General features: G+C 39.6%; 3 protein-coding genes across 5 annotated transcripts in view; 2 read left to right on the forward strand and 1 right to left on the reverse strand.

Annotated features, from left to right (window-relative positions):
- Positions 1-1,516: 1,516 nt before the first annotated feature.
- Positions 1,517-6,854, reverse strand: LOC122976173 (zinc finger protein 16-like). The gene is made up of 2 exons (XM_044344474.1): positions 6,426-6,854; positions 1,517-4,264 (listed from the first exon to the last, which is right to left on the reverse strand). The coding sequence occupies exon 2, from the start codon at positions 3,948-3,950 to the stop codon at positions 1,683-1,685; it is 2,268 nt and encodes a 755-aa protein (XP_044200409.1). The 5' UTR covers positions 3,951-4,264; positions 6,426-6,854; the 3' UTR covers positions 1,517-1,682.
- Positions 5,151-21,383, forward strand: gckr (glucokinase (hexokinase 4) regulator). 3 transcript variants are annotated; one of them, XM_044344477.1, is made up of 20 exons: positions 5,151-5,392; positions 12,353-12,517; positions 12,722-12,871; positions 12,992-13,060; positions 13,152-13,220; positions 13,456-13,529; positions 13,909-13,975; positions 14,070-14,123; positions 14,216-14,310; positions 14,485-14,590; positions 14,736-14,854; positions 17,025-17,123; positions 17,598-17,695; positions 17,904-17,980; positions 18,917-19,013; positions 19,086-19,192; positions 19,423-19,500; positions 19,857-19,997; positions 20,442-20,576; positions 20,669-21,383. In XM_044344477.1, the coding sequence occupies exons 2-20, from the start codon at positions 12,467-12,469 to the stop codon at positions 20,780-20,782; spliced, it is 1,800 nt and encodes a 599-aa protein (XP_044200412.1). In that variant the 5' UTR covers positions 5,151-5,392; positions 12,353-12,466; the 3' UTR covers positions 20,783-21,383. The 3 variants fall into 3 exon arrangements, with proteins under 3 accessions (XP_044200412.1, XP_044200410.1, XP_044200411.1); XM_044344475.1 differs by having other exon boundaries at positions 5,155-5,392; positions 19,854-19,997; XM_044344476.1 differs by having other exon boundaries at positions 5,155-5,392; positions 12,457-12,517; positions 19,854-19,997.
- The window catches only part of c24h8orf74 (chromosome 24 C8orf74 homolog), a 29,034-nt gene continuing 28,284 nt past the window's right edge, over positions 20,731-21,480 (forward strand). Inside the window, exon 1 of the mRNA XM_044344483.1 lies at positions 20,731-20,829. Coding sequence (XP_044200418.1) covers positions 20,815-20,829 — 15 coding nt within the window. The 5' untranslated portion in view covers positions 20,731-20,814. The remainder of the gene's footprint in view (positions 20,830-21,480) is intronic.

The raw sequence follows: 21,480 nt of genomic DNA on the forward strand, positions 1-21,480 counted from the left end.
TGGCTTGAAACTGTCACATATTTAAATTGAAACAAAGTGTCAGTAACTCTACAAACCTGCACCGCCTCTAAAGTCCAGCAGAAAGATCCATACATTGAAAAGTGCTTGCACAGCATACAGTAATATAGATTTAGTTTGACCCCCCTGTGTTTTCCCTCCATGAATACAAAAATTTCTTCATTTGCATTGCATGGCTAATTAACAATTAATTAACACATGCAGATGATGAAGTATTTTTTTGCTGTTGTTTTTACAGTTGACATGGCTTTACAGATTTGTTGAAAAAAAGTGAATGGTCTTCAGTGTATTTTTCTACAGTATCCATGAAAATGAGATGGTAACCCTCTCCACCCAGAGCTGCTCTAGACCACTTGGAAGACTAGCTCATCTTCTGGCCTGGTGCTGAGTGCACTGCACGATGACTCATGGCTGTAAAATTATACGGATAGAATGAGACTTAACAGTGGAAGACTGACAGATCTGTTGTGCTTTCAGCACTTGTGTGACTGTGCACAAAAAAATCGAATTATTCTCAAACAAGATCTATGGAGAGACTTGTAATCCACGCTGTCAAATGTTCCAGGACTTACTCTCTTAACTGCTAATTGTAAGGTTTTATTGATGGACTCCATCAAGTTTTGTTGATTTTATTTTAAACCTCATGCAATATTGTACACTGTTAGTCTAATCAGTTTTATAAAACCCTCTTGTAAATCCTCTTTTTCATTAGCAGGTTTAATGGTTACCAGTCTTAAAAAGAATTTGTCTGTAAAACAATAACAATTCCTCATCTTTCTGTTTTCTTATAACCCAAGTGAATCATGAATGAAATGTGTTCTCACACTCAAACAAGTGGGGAAAAAATCAGTTTAGGTGTTGTGGGAAGAAATGTTTATTTCATCTGGATTTTAACTAATGTCAACTGAAACTCATAGATTAACATCTACATTAGAGGTTGTAATCAAAAGTGCATCCAGCACCTACACCTGTTCCTTGTAGGCTCAGCTGTTCTCTTAGCAACCCAACAGCTCCATCTAGTGGAGACGCATTTAGCAAACTCCATAATATTTAGGACTGTTAACATTTAAGTCATAAAGATTATGAAAACAATCATAAAAATATCATATGCTACTTTTCAACCTGAATACCAAGATCTCTACAATCTCACATAGGAGCCTAACATTTGAATCATCTTAAACAATATCTGAAAAAACACAAAACAAGAGGACTCAGAAACCCCCAAATGCCACCAAACCCTCATTGTTAAGAAAGCACTTAGTGAGAAAGCTTTCCAAAGTGGACTAACTCTTTCCCTGGAGGATAAACTTGAGTTTTGATGTGTTTTAGCTTAATAAAATTCTGAAAAAACTTTATTGTGGGTTTATTTGCATTTTGGTATGTTGTAGAACAACAAAAGAGGAATTTCTAACTGTTAACTGTGTATCATTTGCACATGGTGAAATCATGTTAACAACTATTCAGGACATGCGTATAATTAAAGGCCATTAAGACTGAATGCAAGGGTGATTTTGCTTTATTTTTGTCATTTGGTAACAGAATACATTAAAAAAAAAACCTGGGACAATCAGCATGTAACAGATCCCTTTTGAGTAAACTCTTTGTTTTAAAGTATAAAAAACATGTACAAGCTATGGATAAAGCAGAGTTGTGACAGTACTTTGTCATTTCAAGGGCTTCTTCCATTGTTTAGTTTTTGTCTTGTTTTTAAGTTGATGCCATATATAAGCAGAGGGTCTAAAAAACAGTTGTCCACAGTCACATGTAAAGGGTATTTTACACTTTCCCGAAGAATTGGATTTCTTCCGTGATTTTCCCTCCATGTGCTCAGCTAAGAGTTTTGCTCCTGTGAAACTCTCCCCACAGCTGACACAGATGTAGCTCATGGCCTCCGCATGCTGAACACAATGTCGCAGGAGGTGCAGCTGGTGCTTAAAGGCTCGGCCGCACTTGCACCGGTGTGATCGGTGGCCTCGGTGGAGGTAGCGGTGGCTGATGATGTAGGAGGGCTGCCGTAAGATGGCGCCACACTGCCTGCAGGGGTAAGAGGCCTTGGAACGCCAGTCTGTGTTCATACGCTTCATCAAAGCCACGTTGCGGCTGTCATTCTCAAAAAGGGCCATAATGGTAGGAATTGGTGGGGAGGCAGGGTGAGCGACTGGGGTGGCTGGAGTTGAGTCAGTAGCACTGGGAGGGAGAAATAATGGCGCAGAAAGACATGAAGGCTGGTTGGTCGGCTGACCTGATCTGACAGGTGCAGCAGCAGAAGTCATGCATATCTGGGCTTGGGGTATGCTTGTGTGGGAGGAGGATGTTGTATGAGAGGAAGGGCTGGACTTCACAACAGTGGACAGGGACCCAGCATAGGTTTGGCCGACAGAGAGCTTTACATTAACAACCTGTCTGACTGCATTGGGATTTTGACATGTAGCAGTGCTGTAGACCAGGATGCGCCCAGAACTACTAGTGGCTGACTGGGCAGCTGTGCTAGTGACACGTGGTAATAAAAGCTTTTTATTAGTCAGCGCAAATGGATTGGTAATAACACGGAACTTGGAGCTTACCACCGACGCGTGAAATCTAGTGACATGATTTAACAAAGTTTTCTCACAGGTAAAAAAAGCACTGCATCTCTTACATTCTTTTGGCATCGACTCAGAGCAAAAGAAGACGAAAGGCAAGTTGCGCCCCTTGGGACACTGGTGGTCATCGTACAAGTTCTCGTCAAAGAAAACCTGGCCACAGATTTCACAGGAATACAAAGACATGTAGTGTTGTTTAAGAGACGTCTCCGTTGGGAGAAGCGTCTTGCACAGTGAACACTGATATTTTATCATTACACGACTACAGTGTCGCAAATGGAGCTTAAGTGACCTAAATGGCCCTCTGCCACATGTAGAACAAACTGAACTATCAAGTTTAGGGAGGGTTTTTGGGGTTATTTTAGAGAGTGGATTGTTGGAAGAGTCACTGGAACAGTTAGTTGCACTTGAATCTGAGCCACTATCCGATTCTGAATTATATTCTGGATCATCACGCACGTCTGGAGGTTTAGAGTACGTTTCATCCTCGTCGTCAGTGTCAGAGCTCGTTGAATCATCTGCCTTCTCCCATTCTAGATCATTTGGACACATGCCTGCGGGTTTAGAGTGTGGTTCATCCTCGTCGTCAGAGTCAGAGCTCGTTGAATCATCTGCCTTCGCCTGACTAGTTTCATGGGGACTTTCTATGTCAATATTTTTATCATCTTCACACACTATACACTCCATGTTATTTCGAGATGTGGCAGGCCTCATCTGGATTCTTTCTCGATGCAGCGATTCTGACTCTGCGTCACGGAGCACTGAGTCTGTGCTTTGCTGTGCAGTCACCTCATTAGCAAGGCTGTCACTGTTCTGACTCGGATATATGACTGAAGAAGTCAAAGAGGGAGCTTCTTGAAATGGCACTTCTTGAAATGTTGTGAGAAATTTTTGTCTTGTAGCACGAGCTGCCTGCACTCTGGCATGTTTGGCTCTTGTTCCTACGGGATCTTCTTCTATTTGTCTTTGTCTGCTAGCTGCCTGCACTCTAGCATGTTTGGCTCTCGTTCCTACAGGGTCTTTTCTAATATTCTTTTGGTTGGTAGCAGCCTGCTCCATAGCATGTTTTCGTCTAAATGCAATCGGATCTTGCAGTAACTGCCGTCGCCTATAATTAGCCTGAGCTTCAGAATGTTTTGATTTTAGTTTTTCCCTGGCTTGTTTTCGTAAAGAATCCATGTCAAAATGGATTTGGCACGTTTTAGATTTCTGCAAGTGTATTAGCAAATTTCTACACTGCTTGTGACAGATCTTGCACACATTCTGCATACTTTCAATACACTGATCATATAGATCATCTGTTGCGTGGTCCTCTTCCTCCTTTGTTTTCTTGAGTAAATATATAGGCATTTTATATTGCTTTTGTTTGTCTCTACCAAATCAATTGTAATTTAGTGTAAGCTGTAAACTGGTGTTGGGGCTTTCTGGGCCCAAGAGTTTGAATTCAGAATCCAGAATTTCCTGATGCTTAAGGAAGGTACGTGGGGTTCAGAACTCTCTTGATTGAACCTCAAAACATGGCAGGCTATCATTTCCTGCCTCTCGGGTCTTTCAAACTGGGCAAAGATCCTCAGGAACGGGGGTCTTCAGCAGCTCATCTACATGTGGGTCAGGGTCCTGGAAAACCTTCTCACAGACGAGGTCCAACAGTTCATCCATATAATCTGTCATACAAAAAAGAAAAAGATTATGTATACTCTGTACAACAACCCAATAACTCTGTTGCAGTACATTTATTTATTTTACCTGATTTTTAGTATTTATATTGTTTTTATTATTAGGTTTATTTATTATGTGAGCCATTTAAAGACAACAATTACTTAATATATTATTTATTCGTCACCTCTATAATGGCTGTTTTCAATAAAAGCTTGTAAAGTGTTAAGTTACTGCTGATGAAAACATTTCCTGCTGCTGCTTCATATTTCCAATGACAACCTAATGGAAGTCTTGTCTTCACATTAGCTAACTAGCAGCAGGCAGGAAGTCGGTGAATGTGTTAGTGGAGACGAGCAATGTATTCGGTTACTTCATACTACCGACGAAAGCAGTATGCACTTCATACTGTTTTTCATAGCAGGGTGCAAAATTAACTTCATTGTTCACTGGCCAAATGGCTTGTGTATGTTCAAATTTTACCAGCCACTCACTAGATTATCATTGTTTTTTTCGCTGGTGAGTGACGCAAATCTACCGGCCACTTGCATATTTTACCAGCATTTGTCTTGTGGCTGGTGCTAATTTTGTGCCCTGTTTCATGTCATGTCTATTGTGCATCTATTTTGGAGTGACAGGAAAAGGTTGCCTGGTTTCTCAAAATCTCAACAGTGCTGGATTTTTCTAGCTTTCATTTATGTCCATTGCTCACTTTTTGCTCCTCTAAAGCGAGGCAAAAAGTTATGTTATGTCATGTTATGTCTTCCTATTTGGATTTGTAAATCTGAACCCATGATTTGAAAGTTTTTGTTGTTTAATAAATTCTGAATGAATGTTTTACAAATTTCTACTTTGATTCTTTCATAAATTAAATAAATAAATAAGCAAGCAAGTAAGTAAATAGTTGCATATTAATAACATTTTTGTCATTGTTCAACACAGGCCATTTAGTTAGATGCATTAAATATATGACAATTGAATAGAAAGAAAACGGCGCTTTGCAGGGGGTTTTTCTGGCTTATTATGGTCTTTGATGATACATTAAACGCTTTCAGTCCAAAATGGCGAAGGCGTAGCTCTGCTCCTGCGCGCTGATGTTGCAATGGAACGACCAGTTGGTTTCATTTCTTAACAATGTAAGTTCTGAGAGTATATTGGAGATCCCGGTATTTTTGGCATATTGCCGATTTTGCTTTTGTCTGCATATTACATACATGCTACATTTGGGCCAAATCAGTACGTACTACTAGTGTAGTAACATTAGGTGGTTTCTTGTTAGTAAAAAAAATGGTTCATGACTCGCGCATCACTATTACTAACAGCGTAATATGGTAACAAACAACAGAACAAACGGGAGCGGATCAAAAACGAAAACATGACCAAATATACTTGTTAAACAGAGAGAATGAAGTGAGAATGAGGAAGGAAGTGCTTGTCTCTAAAACAAGTCGGCTTCATACGAAAACATGACCAAATATAACTAAGTTATATCGGAATGAAAGTAAAAGATTTGTGAACCTGAAATGTTGTCCAGGATGAAATGTGTAATATGTATTGAATTAAGTGTTAAATTGAATTTAAAACTTCTCCATGCCTGAAATCAGGCATGTTGCCTGAGAACTTTAAGACCGACCAACCAGCCTGCAGGCGGCGCTGTGCGTCACACGTCTGACAGGAAGTTACGTCAAATCACAACATAGCGAAGATCCGCTGCAGAAGCTAACCGGCTAACAGCACAGATCAACACAAACACCGGGAGGTTCCGTTTTTCTGGAAACAAACTGCTTCTCACCAGGCTGCAGAGCACCGACTCTCCGCTGAGATGCCTGAAGGTAAGCTGCAGCCCCGCAAGTTTATTAGCGATTTATTAGATGTTAGAGACTTATTAGCACGCTAACACGCCGTTAGCCTGCTAGCCTGAGCTAGCTGTTAGCTGAAGTCAGCACAGACAGTTCTTCTTAATCTTGACATAATATACAACATATATAGGTCTACCAGCTACTCCTAACAACAGTGATTGTCCGACCAATGAGAATTTGGTCGGACAAGAGCATATCGATCAACCGACCAGATGTTCCGGTAACCTTGCAGCCGTATTGTTCATGAAAGCTAAAGCACAGTCGTGTAACATTTACTTCACCATCACTGCTAATGAAGCATTTCACTTACCGTAGTGGCAGACAAAACGGTCTGGTCGATGAATTCAGAAGTCTTTAGTCCTCAGATAGTAGTGTCCAAGAGCAGCAAAACATTCCTTTGTTAGTGTGCGAGCAGCCTTTAGTATCCAAGAGTAGCAAAGAATTCAGTTCTTAGTGTGCCATAAATTAGGACTCAGCTGCAGTAAATGAGAGGAGCCGCTGTAAACGCCCCCCGAGGACGTAATAGAAAGCTATTCGCGCCGATTCATTTTAAAAGAGCAACGTCCAATGGGGAAACTCCAACACTCAGGCGACCAATGGTGTGTAACTTCATCACTCACTCACTCACTCACTCACTCAGTCTTTTTTTGTTGTTCAACTTTATTGAGTGAATTGAATCCATACAATACATGGATTATACCTGTTCCAGACAGTTTTTCATTATAATCATTACTGTAGGCTAAATATACGTCCCAGTATAAAATAATATAAAAATAAATTAAATTGTACAACAAATAACAAAATGTAGGGAAAGGAAAGAAGAATAATGAAAACAAAACGTTCAGGATCCGCTAAACAACTGGAGTAAATTTAAAATGGCTAAATAATCTAATGGGGGATTTGTCCAAGTGTAAACAATTATTATCCAACTCTTCGAGCATTATAGATATTTTTGAACTCTCAATCAATTGTGGGAACCTTATCTTTAATCAGTGCAAAAAATGTTAAGAGGTCATGATCAGAGTATGACGCTCCATACAAACGACTATAGAAGGAGAAGATTTAACTAGTAATTGTTTTGGGATCAGAGCATTCTTAATTTTCAGTTAACAATGTTTTGATGGCATTTCTCTCGACGTTTTTTTCTAGTTTGCTAAAATAGCAAGTGTTTTGTTCTCCTTCAATCAACTTAGCCTTTGATTGGATATAAGCACCCGTAGCTTTGGGGACAAAGATGGCATCAACCTTGTTATGCAAATCCATAATATTCTGTTTGTACTCCTCTGTGGGATTACTTTAATTACAGTTTGTGTTCTCCTAAATTAAATCTTTTTCCTCTTTTCTAGCCATAAGAGCTTTTTCTTTACGAAAGGATACTGAATATTTTCTAACCTTATATTTAAAGAATTCCCATTTGTGTACATATAATTGAATTTCAGGGTCATTTAAAGACTATGGTGTTCTGACAGTAATTTTCATCCTTCAATATATTTGAATAAAATTTCCAAAAATCGTTGTTATTTCTGCAAGTATTAATTGGTTTCTGTTCCAAATATATTAGACTGTGTTCTGTTAAAGAGGCAATATCCACTGATAAATCAGAGACAGACTCTGATAAATTATGTGTAAATAACCAGTAATCAATTATAGACTTACATGTTCTATCTGATTTAAACCAAGAGTACTGTAATACCTCTTGACTCTCCATATATCCTCTAAACTCTGTGTTACAAAAGTCCATGATGGTTTTGTTAAATTGATGTGTGTCAAACCTTGATGGGCACCTGTCCTTCTATTCATCTCGACAGAGGACTGTAATTGTAGACAGTAGAGTTCGTATAATACACCAATGAGTAGAATGAGTTTTACAAGGTCACTCTTGAATTATAATCAAGCTTTGTTTTTTATTGGAAGGAAAATAGGATACTCCTTACTCACTTAAACAATATTGCATACAGTGAATATATGTAACTATGTCTTTAAGGAAGCTGACATCCTAGGATGTGACTAACAGCAATTTACTTTTGAGGTTAACAAAAAGCAGCAGAACTAAGCAAGAAAAAAATGGAAGGAATATCGATGTCGAGTATTGGCCTCTTCCTTCATACAGTAAAATATAAAGTGTGTTGAGGTTACGTGCATGGTCTCTAAAGTGGTGTTACCACCAGTATCAACCTGATGTTTCCTAGCGACTTCATCTACCAGACCCAATGAGATGCGTTTGATATGTAACAAACACACTTTCACATGGATGGAGTTGCTGCCAGTGCGTCAAAATTCGCCAACCGTTCCCAAGCAGGTCTATCTGCAGACTCACAATATCTACGTGATACACTTTACTACATGACACACCCACTTTGTTAGGTTTAGGCATGAGCAGTGAGATGGTTAGGGTTGGGATTAGGGGTTAGGGGTGTGTGTCTTGTAACATGTTGTTACAGGGACAACATCAGGGTGTGTGTCATGTAGTATAGTGAGTGTGTCAGGTAGGTCTGCCTGACTGCAGATAGACCCTTCTCACCATTCCAACGCTGCACAGCAACGGTTAACGCTAAGTTACGTAACAAGTACACCAGCGGAAAACAAAACGTAATGTGATGTACCTTCATTTTTTTAAGCCCTGGAGGCTGAATTTAAATGTTACCACCAGCAGTTAAAATATCTTTAAATGTCAATGAGAGTCATTGTCACACGGTTGCTAGCTGAGAGTAAATTTCTTGTTTCGGAGATATTTCAGTGCATGTTACATTATCTGTAGCTCCCTTCTGCTAACATGAACCAGCCAGCTGACCGTTGACATCTCTTGTCCTGCTGTAGTGTGTCGTTATTATCGGCGACATGTCAGAGTCCGGCCACAGTCAGCCCAGGACGTACAAACCGGGACGCAGGAGGAGGTGACGCCAGGGTGAGAGGGATGCTGGTCCTCCGGGGCAAAACCTGTCTGGACCCAGCTGCGACCAAGAATACCAACCGAGAGAACAAAGGGTAACACATAAACCTACTCTATTGATCAGTCTGTTGATGACTGCTGGTGTAACTTTTGCACTTTAAGTCACTTTGATTTGTCTGTTGAAGATGGGAGCAAGGATCCACCAGGCCCCCTCAGACAGAAGACCCCCATCATCCTGGCAAAGCCCTCTGGGTAAAGGGTACGTTAGCTTGTCTCAGATATGAAACTCTTTTTATAATTGTCTTAATTGAACACAAACAATAATTCAAGACACGTAGTCAAAGCTTTTAGGTCTACAACAAAGGTTATATGTTTTTACTTATCTTATTATGAGAATATGAAATGCAAACAATATTCTTTGTTTCAGTTTATGAGTGTAGTTGATTGTGGAGCTGTTGTTTTTAAGGATTTAAGGATATGTTGCAGTACTTGAGGGTAGGACATAATGAAATAATTGTTAGCTGCAGCTTAAAAACACAGTGGTTTCATCAAGGTGAACAGTTGTGTTATAAATTTGCTGTGTTTTACAGGTTTCACTATGCACCTCGTATCTGGGATGGGGTTAAAAAAGTCCTCGGCCCTCTCCGAATACAGCCGCCTCCTGCGCTAACACCAGGGTTGATCTGCTTCTGTATAGCAGTGCGACCTCGCCTGTTCAAAAATGAAGCCTCATAATGAAAAATGTGGCTGTGGAAATGGAGGCTGTCGTTTGCACCCCGCAGGAGGGACGAGTGAAACTGGAAACCCGGTTGGTGGTGAAGAGAGCGGACTCTTGGAGCTCCATGTCAGATTGTTGCCTATCCCTGTCCTCAGGAAATGTGATGTTCAACAGGCACAGCTGCACTCTGTACAGCAGCGGTGAGAGTGAGAGAGACCAGTTGTCTGCACATGTCTAAGCAAGATGGGATACTTTTTTTTTTCTAAGCCGTTATTGACTATGTGATGTTGTAACTACAGTTTTTTTGTAGATGGTGCAGATGTATTTCATGAGATGCAAAAAAAATAAGACCGTAACCATAATCAGTTATTTTTTATTTTCTTGAAAGCATCTTTTAAACATACTCAGAAATAAAAGGAAACACCAGTGAAAAGATTTTGAGTGTGGTTCTTCATCAACAGGGTGTTTTTTTTTTTTTATTGCACAGATTTGTTTCAGTCTTCCCTTAAAGGTCAAGTGCCCACTGGCCTACCATAATCCTTTCACAAGTCACAACACATTACACTTTGATATTTACATTAACACTATAACTGTCAGGCAAAAGGAAACATTGCCACATACAAACTGACGTGGTGTAGCTTGCAGTTCTGCTAAAAGAACAAAATGTCGTAACTTGATGCTTAAACCTGCTTGATATAAGATAAAAGAAGGAATTGCTTAATTCGACAAATAGAAGAGAGTTTGTCCCTTCTTTTGTCTACTGATGGACTAAGTAAGAAGGTGTCAAGTGAGGCTTGAAAGATGCTGCCTTGCATATGAAAAGTTAATCCCATTGTCCATAACAAACCGATCCACAAAGTGTTCCACCTTTAGATTCCATAGCTAGTGGCAGACTGAAAGAGATATACAATACCAGTCAAAAGTTAGAACACACTTTCCCATTCACTTAAATGAGAAAGTCTGTTCAAACTTTTGATTTTCAACTTTTTTTGCTCCTTGCGATTTGTCAACAAGTAGGAACACTGCTGAGAATGATATGGAGGGTGTGCAGCTACTTTGAAATCAAAGGACCTTTCATGGTTTGGTTCCAAGGTCAATGTGCAGCGCTGCAGCAGAAGAAGGGTTAACTCAAGTCAAGAAGAATTTATTATTTATGAACAGCTTCTATAAAAACAGGTTGAAAACAGTGACTTCAAAGTCACAGGGTTCCTGAGAGGCAAAAGAAAGAGCTTGAACTCCTTCAACTGAGTTATGTATAAATACATTGTCATCGGTTGGTCAGTGTGCTGCTGCATCATTCAGTGAGGACAGTGTGTTCAGTTTGTGAAAAATGCAGCAGGCTGACACAGAGGCTGAGGAGGAGGCTCATTCGAGGAGCATTGAAATGGTTTGTCAGATTTCTGCAAAGGCAAAACAAGCAACTTAAGTCTGAATGTACTGCAGGCTGTGTTAAAAAACACACACAATCATAAACAAGAAAAAATAACTGTGATGATGTCCTGTGCATCTCTGCCTCTCCACCATCTGTACTGTGGGAAAAGATTATCACTCAGGTTAGTTGAGGCATCAGTTCCTTCTGAGTTCCCTGAGTTCCTTCAGCTGATTTGATTTTGGTTTAAATGCCTGAAAAAAGTTTTTAAGACAAGCTGACATTCCAACACAGTAAGACTGGAGCTTTAAGGGCCCCTGGAGTTTTGGGGCTCTTAGGCAGTTTCTTGCTTTGTGTATTGTTAACCTGAAGCTGAAGATGCTTTAAAAATGGCTGACATTTGAGGAACGGGACCTCTGTAGTTAATTTCATAGCTCGTCTGAGCCTCAACTCTTTACTAATGTGAGCAACTTTGCTTTAAAAGCAGACAGTTATGACACATCTGCAGGCAAAGAGCCCAGGAGTAGCTACATCTTTGACACACAACGCTACACACAGCTCTGGTGTTGCACTGACTCATTAAGAGGTTAACACATAACTGTACTTCAGATGTCAAATATTATTAATAATCAGTGAGAGCCAGTAATGAGTAGTAGAGATGCGTCACTCTACAGAGAGTCACAGGCCTTTACAGAAAATTCATTTCATGGTTTAAAAAAAAGAGAAGAGGCGACAGGAGTTGTGAAGAATGAGGGGAAGTAATATTAGTCTTTTCTTTGTTGGTGGAACATGAAGTGAAGAATGTCCTCGCCGCTGTGTCACTGACAGTAATTAGCCAGCAGTGATGAGAGACAGCAGTGGGAGTTTGGAGGAGTGAGGCACACTGCAGCAGTTTGACAGTGTCCACTGAAAGCGATGACGCGTATTACTGTAGACTCCACAATCTGTCGGGGTGTATTTATTTTCTCACTGCTGACAATCAATTGGATCTTTTGTGGACTGTAGGATTGAAAAGCATGTTTGAAAATGTTGCATTTCACTGTTAAAGGTTTGTATTTATCGTGCACCAAGGCTGCCAGAGCTGATGATTTTTTTAAACATGTCTTTATTTCTCTCGTTTCCCATGAAATAGTTGCAAAAATGACCTTTGCGATTAATCCACACGTACACTGTAACTCTGAGTTGGTGTGTGACAGAGAAATATATATTTCTTTTCTCTCTCCAGTCTCAAAGGTCCTTACGTGAACTTTGTCTCTACAGATAAAGCCGAGAACGATATGGTTTTCATTTTGAATCACTGCACCTGACAAAAAGGAAGCAGACTGCATAAAGGGACGTTTCTTGTGACAAACTGTTTTTGGCAGAAAAGGCACAATGGCGGGATCAGACTGGACTTGTGGTCTCTCCACTATGCGTGAATGGGAGGTAAGAGGAAGTTAAAGGGATATCTTCCTGAGAATTAGATGAGAAGATTGATATGGTGTTGATCTTCTTATCTAACACTCAGTAAGAAAGTCTGTAGTTTTAATTTGCATTTGACATTATTACACTGAAGCTTGTAGTGTAGATGTGTTTGAATACAGCCAACATTTTGAATTATTCTTAAAATTATTATCTTACGTTTCTCAGTCCCCAGATTATGAGCCGTCACTTCCTGTTTCTGAGAAGTCAAACCCCCTGACGCGTGACATCGACAGAGCCTCAGCCAGTCATATGGTGAGGATGTTACAGGCCTGTGACACCCAGATGTTTCAGGAAGAGGCAGGAACCACTTACCAGGTAAAGACCAGGAATCATAATATGTTGTGTCAAATGAAATATACCTAAATGTTTGATAATGAGTAGAAATCAACTTACTGGGACAAACATAAGAGAATAATCATTTGAATGTCATTTTAGAGGCTTTTGAGTGACAAAGTGGTGAAAACCATGATGGAGGTCGCTGAGAGAGTGGCGCTCATCCTCAAGGTATCCTCCCTCTGTCTGTCTGTCTGTCTGTCTGTCTGTTTGATGGTTCGCCAGACATGAGGTGAAAGTGTGTCTTCTGTTTCTTTAACAGGATCCTCAGGACAGCCTTGTTGTACTGAGCGGATGTGGGACTTCTGGTCGACTGGCTTTCCTTATCGCGGTAAAGTCCTGAAATGCTCCCCACATGACTAAGTCCACTGACACACACCAGACAGACCACAACCACTGCTCAAGTTATCTGCTCTCATAATCAACATAATCTTTCTTGAAACCCACAAAAATATCATTTCATTTTTAGCAGAGTTAATGAAATCTTGAAATCATTTGATAAAATCTCAATTGTTTTATGACTCCATGTGTTATGTATTCATGTGTGTGTGTGTGTGTGTTGTTAGTCAAGTTTCAACAGAGCACTGAGGCAGCTGAAGCAGAGTTCGGTCTATTCATACATCATTGCAGGAGGAGACAGGTATGTCGGGGCTGTTTTGTTACAAGGAACAAGATTACACCTCATATTATTAAAAATACGTAACTAGCTGTAACAAGTTCTATTATACTATGTAATCTTTGAGAGGAAAAAACATAATCTTCCTCTATCAAATGAAAAGTAGAATTCCTAAACAACAAAAGTTAATGTTAATGTTTGCTAACGTTAGCCATTGTTAGCAACTGCTAATACCAGACCAAGTAAGACTGTAAGACTGCAGCTGCACAACCTCTGAACGTATTGAAATGAGCAATAGTATGTTTTATTGTTAATGAATTCACATTTTCATTTGTAGGAGGAAGAATGACTTATTTCTTCTTTTAGAAGTTACATGGTCTTTCTTTTCTCTTATTTGCTGTAGAGCTCTGCTTTCCTCTCAAGAGGCTCCTGAAGACGACGCCAAACTGGGCATGCTCAGTCTGAAAAAGGTCAGGAACATGATGAAAAGTGTGTGTGAATTTTGTAGTTTTTTTTAGGCAAAACTTCAGCATTTAACCACTGCATGTTTTTGATGCTCTGCAGGTCTGTGAGGGGAAGAGGCGGGTCTTGTTCATTGGCATTTCCTGTGGATTATCTGTAAGTCACTCTGATTGGTCAGAATCTGAATTCTGTGTAGGATGGGATTTTTTTTAGCTGTTTTTGAGTGTGTTTGATACGTGGTCCTGTAGGCTCCATTTGTGGCAGGTCAGCTGGACCTCTGCCTGCAGCACCCTGAGGTCTACACTCCTGTACTCGTTGGCTTCAACCCTGCACATCAGGCCAGGTGTGTGTGTATGTTACCATATCCATATCCTTAATGTACCATGTACCATATCCTTAATATTGTGGCTTGTATAGAGTGATAAAAAACCTGAACTGAAGGGTAATTTGGGATGAAATTTGCTTGCGGTTGAAAGAAGTTTATTTTCAACATAAAAACATGTATTTGTGTGTGTAGGGATGAGCCCATACCAGGCTGCACATTCACTTTTCACAGTGTGGTACAAAGGATGCAGGAGCTTTCCAAAAGTCAGATGGCCTTCCTCATCAACCCATCAGTTGGGGTAAGAACCTCTACACATGCTTTTCCTCTTTATCACTAACTGTTTAATTGCACTGCATTTATGTCAAGTCTCAAAACTAGAGACAAGGGAGCCATGTGTCTACACTTTGTCCAGTAACTGTGTCTGTGTGTGTGTTTGTGTTCAGCCAGAAGGCATCAGTGGCTCCTCCAGAATGAAAGGAGGCAGTGCCACTAAGATTCTCCTGGAGGTTATCATGTCCGCTGCTCATGCTGCTGCCTTCTCACACACACCCATCACACACAAGTAAGCATGGTGAAAAGCACTGAAAAGCTGTCACAGTCAGTTAATTGTAAATTAATATAATAAGCCTCTGCATTTCTTTAGTTTGCTACTGTTGAAAATTCATGAAATATTTTGGTAATAGTTGAACCATCTCACAGTGTCTCATATATGACTTGAGGCTCTTAATGCTAAAGAAACAGGTTACACTGTAATTTCATGATATTTAAAGGACCAGTGTGTAAGATTTAGGGGGATCCACTGACAGAAATGGAATATCATATTCATAATTATGTGTTAATTTGTGTATAATCACCTGGAAATAAGAATTGTTGTGTTTTCATTACCTTAGAATGAGCCTTTTATATCTACATAGGGAACGGGCCCCCTTCCACGGAGCCCGCCATGTTTCTACAGTAGCCCAGAACTGACAAACCAAACACTGGCTCTAGAGAGGGTCTTTCTCGTTTTTTGCGAGTTTCACAGCTATTGTAGATTCTCCTACATGCTTGGAAGAGGAGGGGGAGGGTATTCAGTTGATTGCAATCTGCAACCTTACCGCTAGATGCTTCTAAATCCTACACACTGGTCCTTTAAAAGAAAAGTTTGACATTTTGGGAAATAAGAAGACATGACATTAATGTTTGTACGCTAAATATAAAGCACCAGTCAGGAGGTGATTGGCTTACCTTAGCTAGCATAAAGAAATGGACGCAGGGGGAAATAAAAAAGGGATTGAATGTACAGATTAGATATACACAGCTCACTAATGAAGATACAGTGTCTTCATTAGTGAGCTGGTAGGTATATCTTTTGACTTTGGGCTGAGCCAGGCTAGCTGTGCCCCTCTGCTTCCAGTTTTTATTGTAGCTAGGCTAAGCCAACTGTCTGCGCCCAAGTTAGCGCACAAATATGGGAGCGGTATTGATCTTCACATCTAACTCTGAGAAAAGTGAGTAAGTGTTTCCCAAAATATCAAGCTAATTCTTTTAATACTGTCATATGAGTGAACAACTAAACAGAGAATAAAGATGAAAATGCACAACTGTCACACTTCTAGATCCAATTCATTTGGAGACATGAGAATACACAGTATCACATTATAAAACATAGATAGCAGCAAATGTAGTCTGTTTTCCACATTCAGAACTATAATCTAATTGCTAGAGCTCAGACAATTAATACGTGACCTAGTATGTGTCATGTTTGCTTCCTTCTATAATTATACTAAAATGTTCTCAGATCTTTACATATATTTGATAGACTCTAAAGTACATACAGTTCTGGTATGTAGACAGGATTCACACATCAGGACAGTAGGCTGACTCGAAGATTATAATAGCACTGTGCTTCATCTTACACAACACTGTTGGTGATCTGTCATGACCTGAAGTAACCTCATAGCACCTTCAATCTGCAGCTCTGCACCCAAAGGTTCAACATGCAGCTTCTTAAGTGCTTCTTTGTGTTGACAGCCATCAGCCTAAAAAACTTGTATCTGGTGTGGACAGGCTTTTCACATTACTAGTGATCTATGCATTCAGGAATGTCAGTGCTGTACATTCACATGAATCAATGTCTCTGCTCTCATTAATGGGAACATTCAGTACACTGCTAGTGAGAGAAGAAGGCACATGTGGCTGCACGTGCATGGCTGCATTAGATAAGGCGGAGAGCTGCTCATGCACATACATCCAGTGTGCATCCAAATCTGCGTGTTCACCACAGCAGTACTTTGAATAAAATCATATTGTTTTGTTTTATTCCTTTTTTTTTTTTTTACAATTTATTCTAAACCTAACAGCGTCATAACCGCACCAGTGATGCCCAATCATGTGACTGTAGATGACAGTACAATGCTAGACCATGTAACATTCTTAAAACCCACACACCATTTCTTCAAATGTCCCTGTTTCCCTTTTTTCCAGCTGATAACACAAAAGCTTTTATATGTCTATAATGGCTGACTAACCTAAAGCAGTACAGAAGCTTCTTGTTTTTCTGTTGTGAAGCTGCATTTCCATTGTGTGTTGCTGACATCTAGAGGTCATTGCTTTGTTGGATACTACTGAATATATACGTATACAACATGCACTTTAGATACATCCATGACTAGTCCTCCAAACACATTGTACCTGCCTGTATGACTGAAATATTTGAAGTTATGTCCTTTGTGTTTGTTTTTTTCCAACAGGGGCATCCTGCAGCATTTGAGAGCATATGAGAAAACTCTGGATATCACGTACTCTCAGAGTGAGGGGATAACTGGTCTGGTGGAGGCAGCTGGGCAGAGGTGAAACATCCAGTTTTACCTTTTTACTTTAACCTTGGATATTTTATTTAACAAGGCAAACAGACTGCTATCTGGTTTCCTAGCTGTCAGTGAGGGAGAGACCTGACTTAATTCATAAATCATCACAAAAACATGGTGGTAAAAATGACTATTATCACCTTAAACTGAACATTTACCACGCATACTACCCTCGACAGCACACACACATTAATATCTACAGCAGCGACATTGCTCAGAAGTATATTTGTTGCAAGCTGGAACAGTCTCAGAAATTCTGCAGTGAAACCCAGAATAATGACATTTTTCCAGGTGGATTAGCAGCTGCTAAAGCTTCCAATTATTTAGTGCTACAGTGCTCATCATACAGACAGTATTGCAGCCACCTAAGATGATATAGTTGCATTTATATGTTAAATAGTAAAAACAATGACCTATTTTTAACTTACTTGTTCTTCGGTTCTGTATGTGTTTCAGTTTACGCTGTGGGAGGCGTGTGTGTTACCTGGGCTGGGGCTCTCTGGCTGTGCTGGGCCTCATCGACGCCAGTGAGTGTAACCCCACGTTCGGAGCAGGTGAGAGGAGTGTGATGTATTAGTTGTGAGCAAAACAACACAGCTTCATTTTCACCAACATTACAGTAACATGTTTTTCAGGGTGACCAGTGGTTAATAATCACAAATGTATTTTACCAGATTAAGAAAATATTCTGCAAGAGCCACATCTTTTATATTTGGATGATATATATCCTTTTGTTTGTGTGTGTGTGTGTGTGTGTGTTAGCCTACGAAGATATTCAAGGTTTCGTGAATGGAGGATACAGAGAGCTGAACAACAATGACGGTCCGCTTACTTCACTGGTATGTGAGGGGAAATCTATGAGTCGACATATGCTGCATTTAAACAAAAGAAGCTAATTAGGATTTTTGAACAAGTCATTCTTTCAAATAGAAACACAAAGACTCGAATCTGAAACAATGCACCATTGCATAATCTTTAACAATGAAAAATCTCACATTGTTCAGCAGCTTTAACATTTCTCTGAATGTCTTTTACAGTTGTGCTGTCAGCACTAGCTGACTCAGAAACTGGAGATTTGTCTGTGCGTCTTACAGGACTCTGAAAAAAACCCCTTATAAAGCCTTACAAAGTATCAAAATGTCTGAAATCCAGTAAAATCCAATTAAAATGAAATAAATCCAGCTTATTTTGTAATAACACATGTGTCTCTGCTGCGTGTGACCTGTAGATTAACCCAGAACAGGATTAGTATAAAATACATCCTACCTGCTTTATGAAACACAGTTGGACTTCATGTCTGTTTTCAATGAATCTGCTTCAGTCTTTCTTATTATACAGCTGGTTGGTCTTAGTCTCCATTGGTTTCCATTTATATCACATAATGAAAATGTGTAAATCTCTGCAACTTTACATGTACCAACACAAATACATTCTCTCTTCAAAATGTGCCGGACTAGATTTTAATGTAGTGCTCTAATGGTGGACTCCACCACTGACCATGCAAATTATTATATAGAGTGGTAACTAATGACTATAGATACATTTAATGGCCATGAATAGTATTAAAAATTGGTTTCGATATGATGAAAATCTTTTCTCAAATAACCTCAAATGAAATTATTCATAACCTAATAAGAAATGACCAAAGTTAAAGTTACTTATTAAGACTTTAACAACTCTCACACATATACATACACTATCACACACAGGAATGCTACATAAACATTTACTTTAAGGAGGTTTTCTATGACTGTCGTGTTTTTTTTTTCTTCTAGGGTCCTGAGTTTTGCATAGCACATGAGGATTTTCTGCATCAAGTCCTGCCCTCTCTCAATGACCAGGACACCGTTCTACTTATCTACACACACTCAGGTGAGACAGCATTTCTTAATATTTGGATTCTGTCCAAATGTGCGTGTCTTGATGGCTTTTCTCCATCCACAGATGACGTCAGTGAAGTGGCAAAGGTGGCACGCAGAGTGAGAGAAAAGACATCCAACCTCCATGCAGTTTATCATCAGGTTGACGGAGACACTGCTGCTGCTTTACAAGTCAGTTATCTATCTATCTATCTATCTATCTATCTATCTATCTATCTATCTATCTATCTATCTATCTATCCATCCATCCATCCATCCATCCATCCATCTATCTATCTATCTATCTATCTATCTATCTATCTATCTATCTATCTATCTATCTATCTATCTATCTATCTATCTATCTATCTATCTATCTATCTATCTATCTAAAATAGTCCTAATTGATGTTTTTGTTGCAGGATGACATCAATAAATTGTGTTTATCCACACTAAAAATCGCTTGGCCGTCACCTACTTCAAGGAGCTCACTACACATGGTACAACACACTCACACACACATGGACACACACATCGATTGAGCCCCTCACTGGAGCATGATAAATGACTGTTTTGCCTCCTATACTCTCTTTTTCTTTGTTTTCCTCCCTCCTTCAATAGTACATTTTGCAGAGCTATAAAGAAATGAACACACACGACAGAGGGAATGTCTGTCTGTTTAAATGCTACAAGACTAATTTTGTTTTTATTGATCTTCAGTTTCTCTTATTTCTTGTGTTCTGAAGTTCTTGTTTTAGATGACAGCTTATTTTTTTTAATGTTTTCATTGTTTCCTCTCAGTCTATCTTACGTAAATGCAGAGGATAGAAAATCAATTCTGCCTCTCTCTCAGCAGTGGGAGCTGTCCACTAAGCTGGTGCTGAACGCTGTGAGCACCGGTGCTCACGTCTTAAAGGGGAAGATTTACCAGAACCACATGATCGACGTGCAGGTCACCAACAGCAAACTCTACCGCAGAGCCACACGTTTACTCCAGGTAGATAAAATCACACTCTTAATGAAACATAAACATGATTTTAGCCACACAAGTCCTATATGCATGTGTCTTAAATATATGAATATATTTATTCATTAGAGTCTCCTGAGTTCAAACAGATTTCACCATATTCTGCACAGAGAAACACACGGAAACTAACCAGCACTAGATAGACCAGATAAACCAGATAAAGATTAATTAAATTAAACAAGTAACTTCTTTGGAAAAGGTTTTCTGTCTTGAGACTGTTTCCAAGCAGTGTTACCTAAATTAAACCACGTCAACATGTACAGTACAAGCTCCTGATCTGTATTTAAGTCTGACCTCTGACCTGGAGGGTGTGAAATTAAACTTCCTCCCACATAGACAGAAGAACTAGTGGGGTGTTACAGTAAACATTAATAGTTTTGGAGGTGAACTGAGGCAGTCTCCTCCTTCTGCCAGAAGCTGACTGGTCGTCCTGAGTCCCAATGTGAGGAAGCACTTCTGAAGGCCGTCTACCGAGTGGACAAGTTGACTGGGGTCATAACGTCCTCTGACATGACCACACACACACTCACTGCCAGAAACACAACCAAGGTAAAGAGGATAGAATGTGCATAAAGATCAAAAAGACTGAAGATAAATGAAGGAATGGATAGATGGATTATATTTTCTCTCTGTATGTCTAGGTGGTCCCTCTGGCTTTGGTCTGTTTGCTGACTAGTTGCTCTCTCATGGAGGCGGTGTCTCATTTGGAGCAACAGCCAATCGTGAGGGAGGCTGTGGAGGCATGCCTGTCATAATTTGCAAGGCATAATGTCACCGTCAGAAGGAGATGGAAACAGGCAAAGTCTGTACACACATGCAGTACATTATGCATTTAATCAAGCCCCTGTTTCCCCTCCACAGAGAGCTCAGAGTCTTAATGTCTCTTTAATGTCTCAGATGAACAGAAACTGACTATATTTAGTATTTAAGTATAGTTAGTGTAACTAATCCGAACCCTAACCCAGATGAGTCAAAGGTAAACAAAGTCTGCCGTTGTTGGCTCTTGCTTTGATTATAGGCTAATGTCTTTTACAAGCCAAAAGGTCAATAAACAACCAAACACATCATGACAGTAAGTGGCGGACTTGACACCTCAACACCAGAAAACCTGACCAGAATAACCTGCATATTATACTGTCAATCTGGCTATAGAAAGGAAAAAGCGTTTGGGAATAAGTAGTTGCAAATACAGTTATAAAAATTCAATGTAATGCACTTTTTTGGAAGTGACAAGCACAAAAAACAGTGTTGTCCTGATGTATTGACCAAAGTAACTTTAAAACACCAATACCTGTCTGTCTGTTTACTTTTACTACTGAATAATGAACTCAGTTTTTGATTTAAAAGAAACAAAAACAAATAAACACATCATACTTCATTACTGAATTATATTAAAATGTCTAAAATTGATAATGAGTGGAGGTTTCACTGATATGTGCGTTCTGTAACAGTT

This window comes from Thunnus albacares, chromosome 24, assembly GCF_914725855.1.
Source record: "Thunnus albacares chromosome 24, fThuAlb1.1, whole genome shotgun sequence".
Lineage (NCBI taxonomy): Eukaryota > Metazoa > Chordata > Actinopteri > Scombriformes > Scombridae > Thunnus > Thunnus albacares.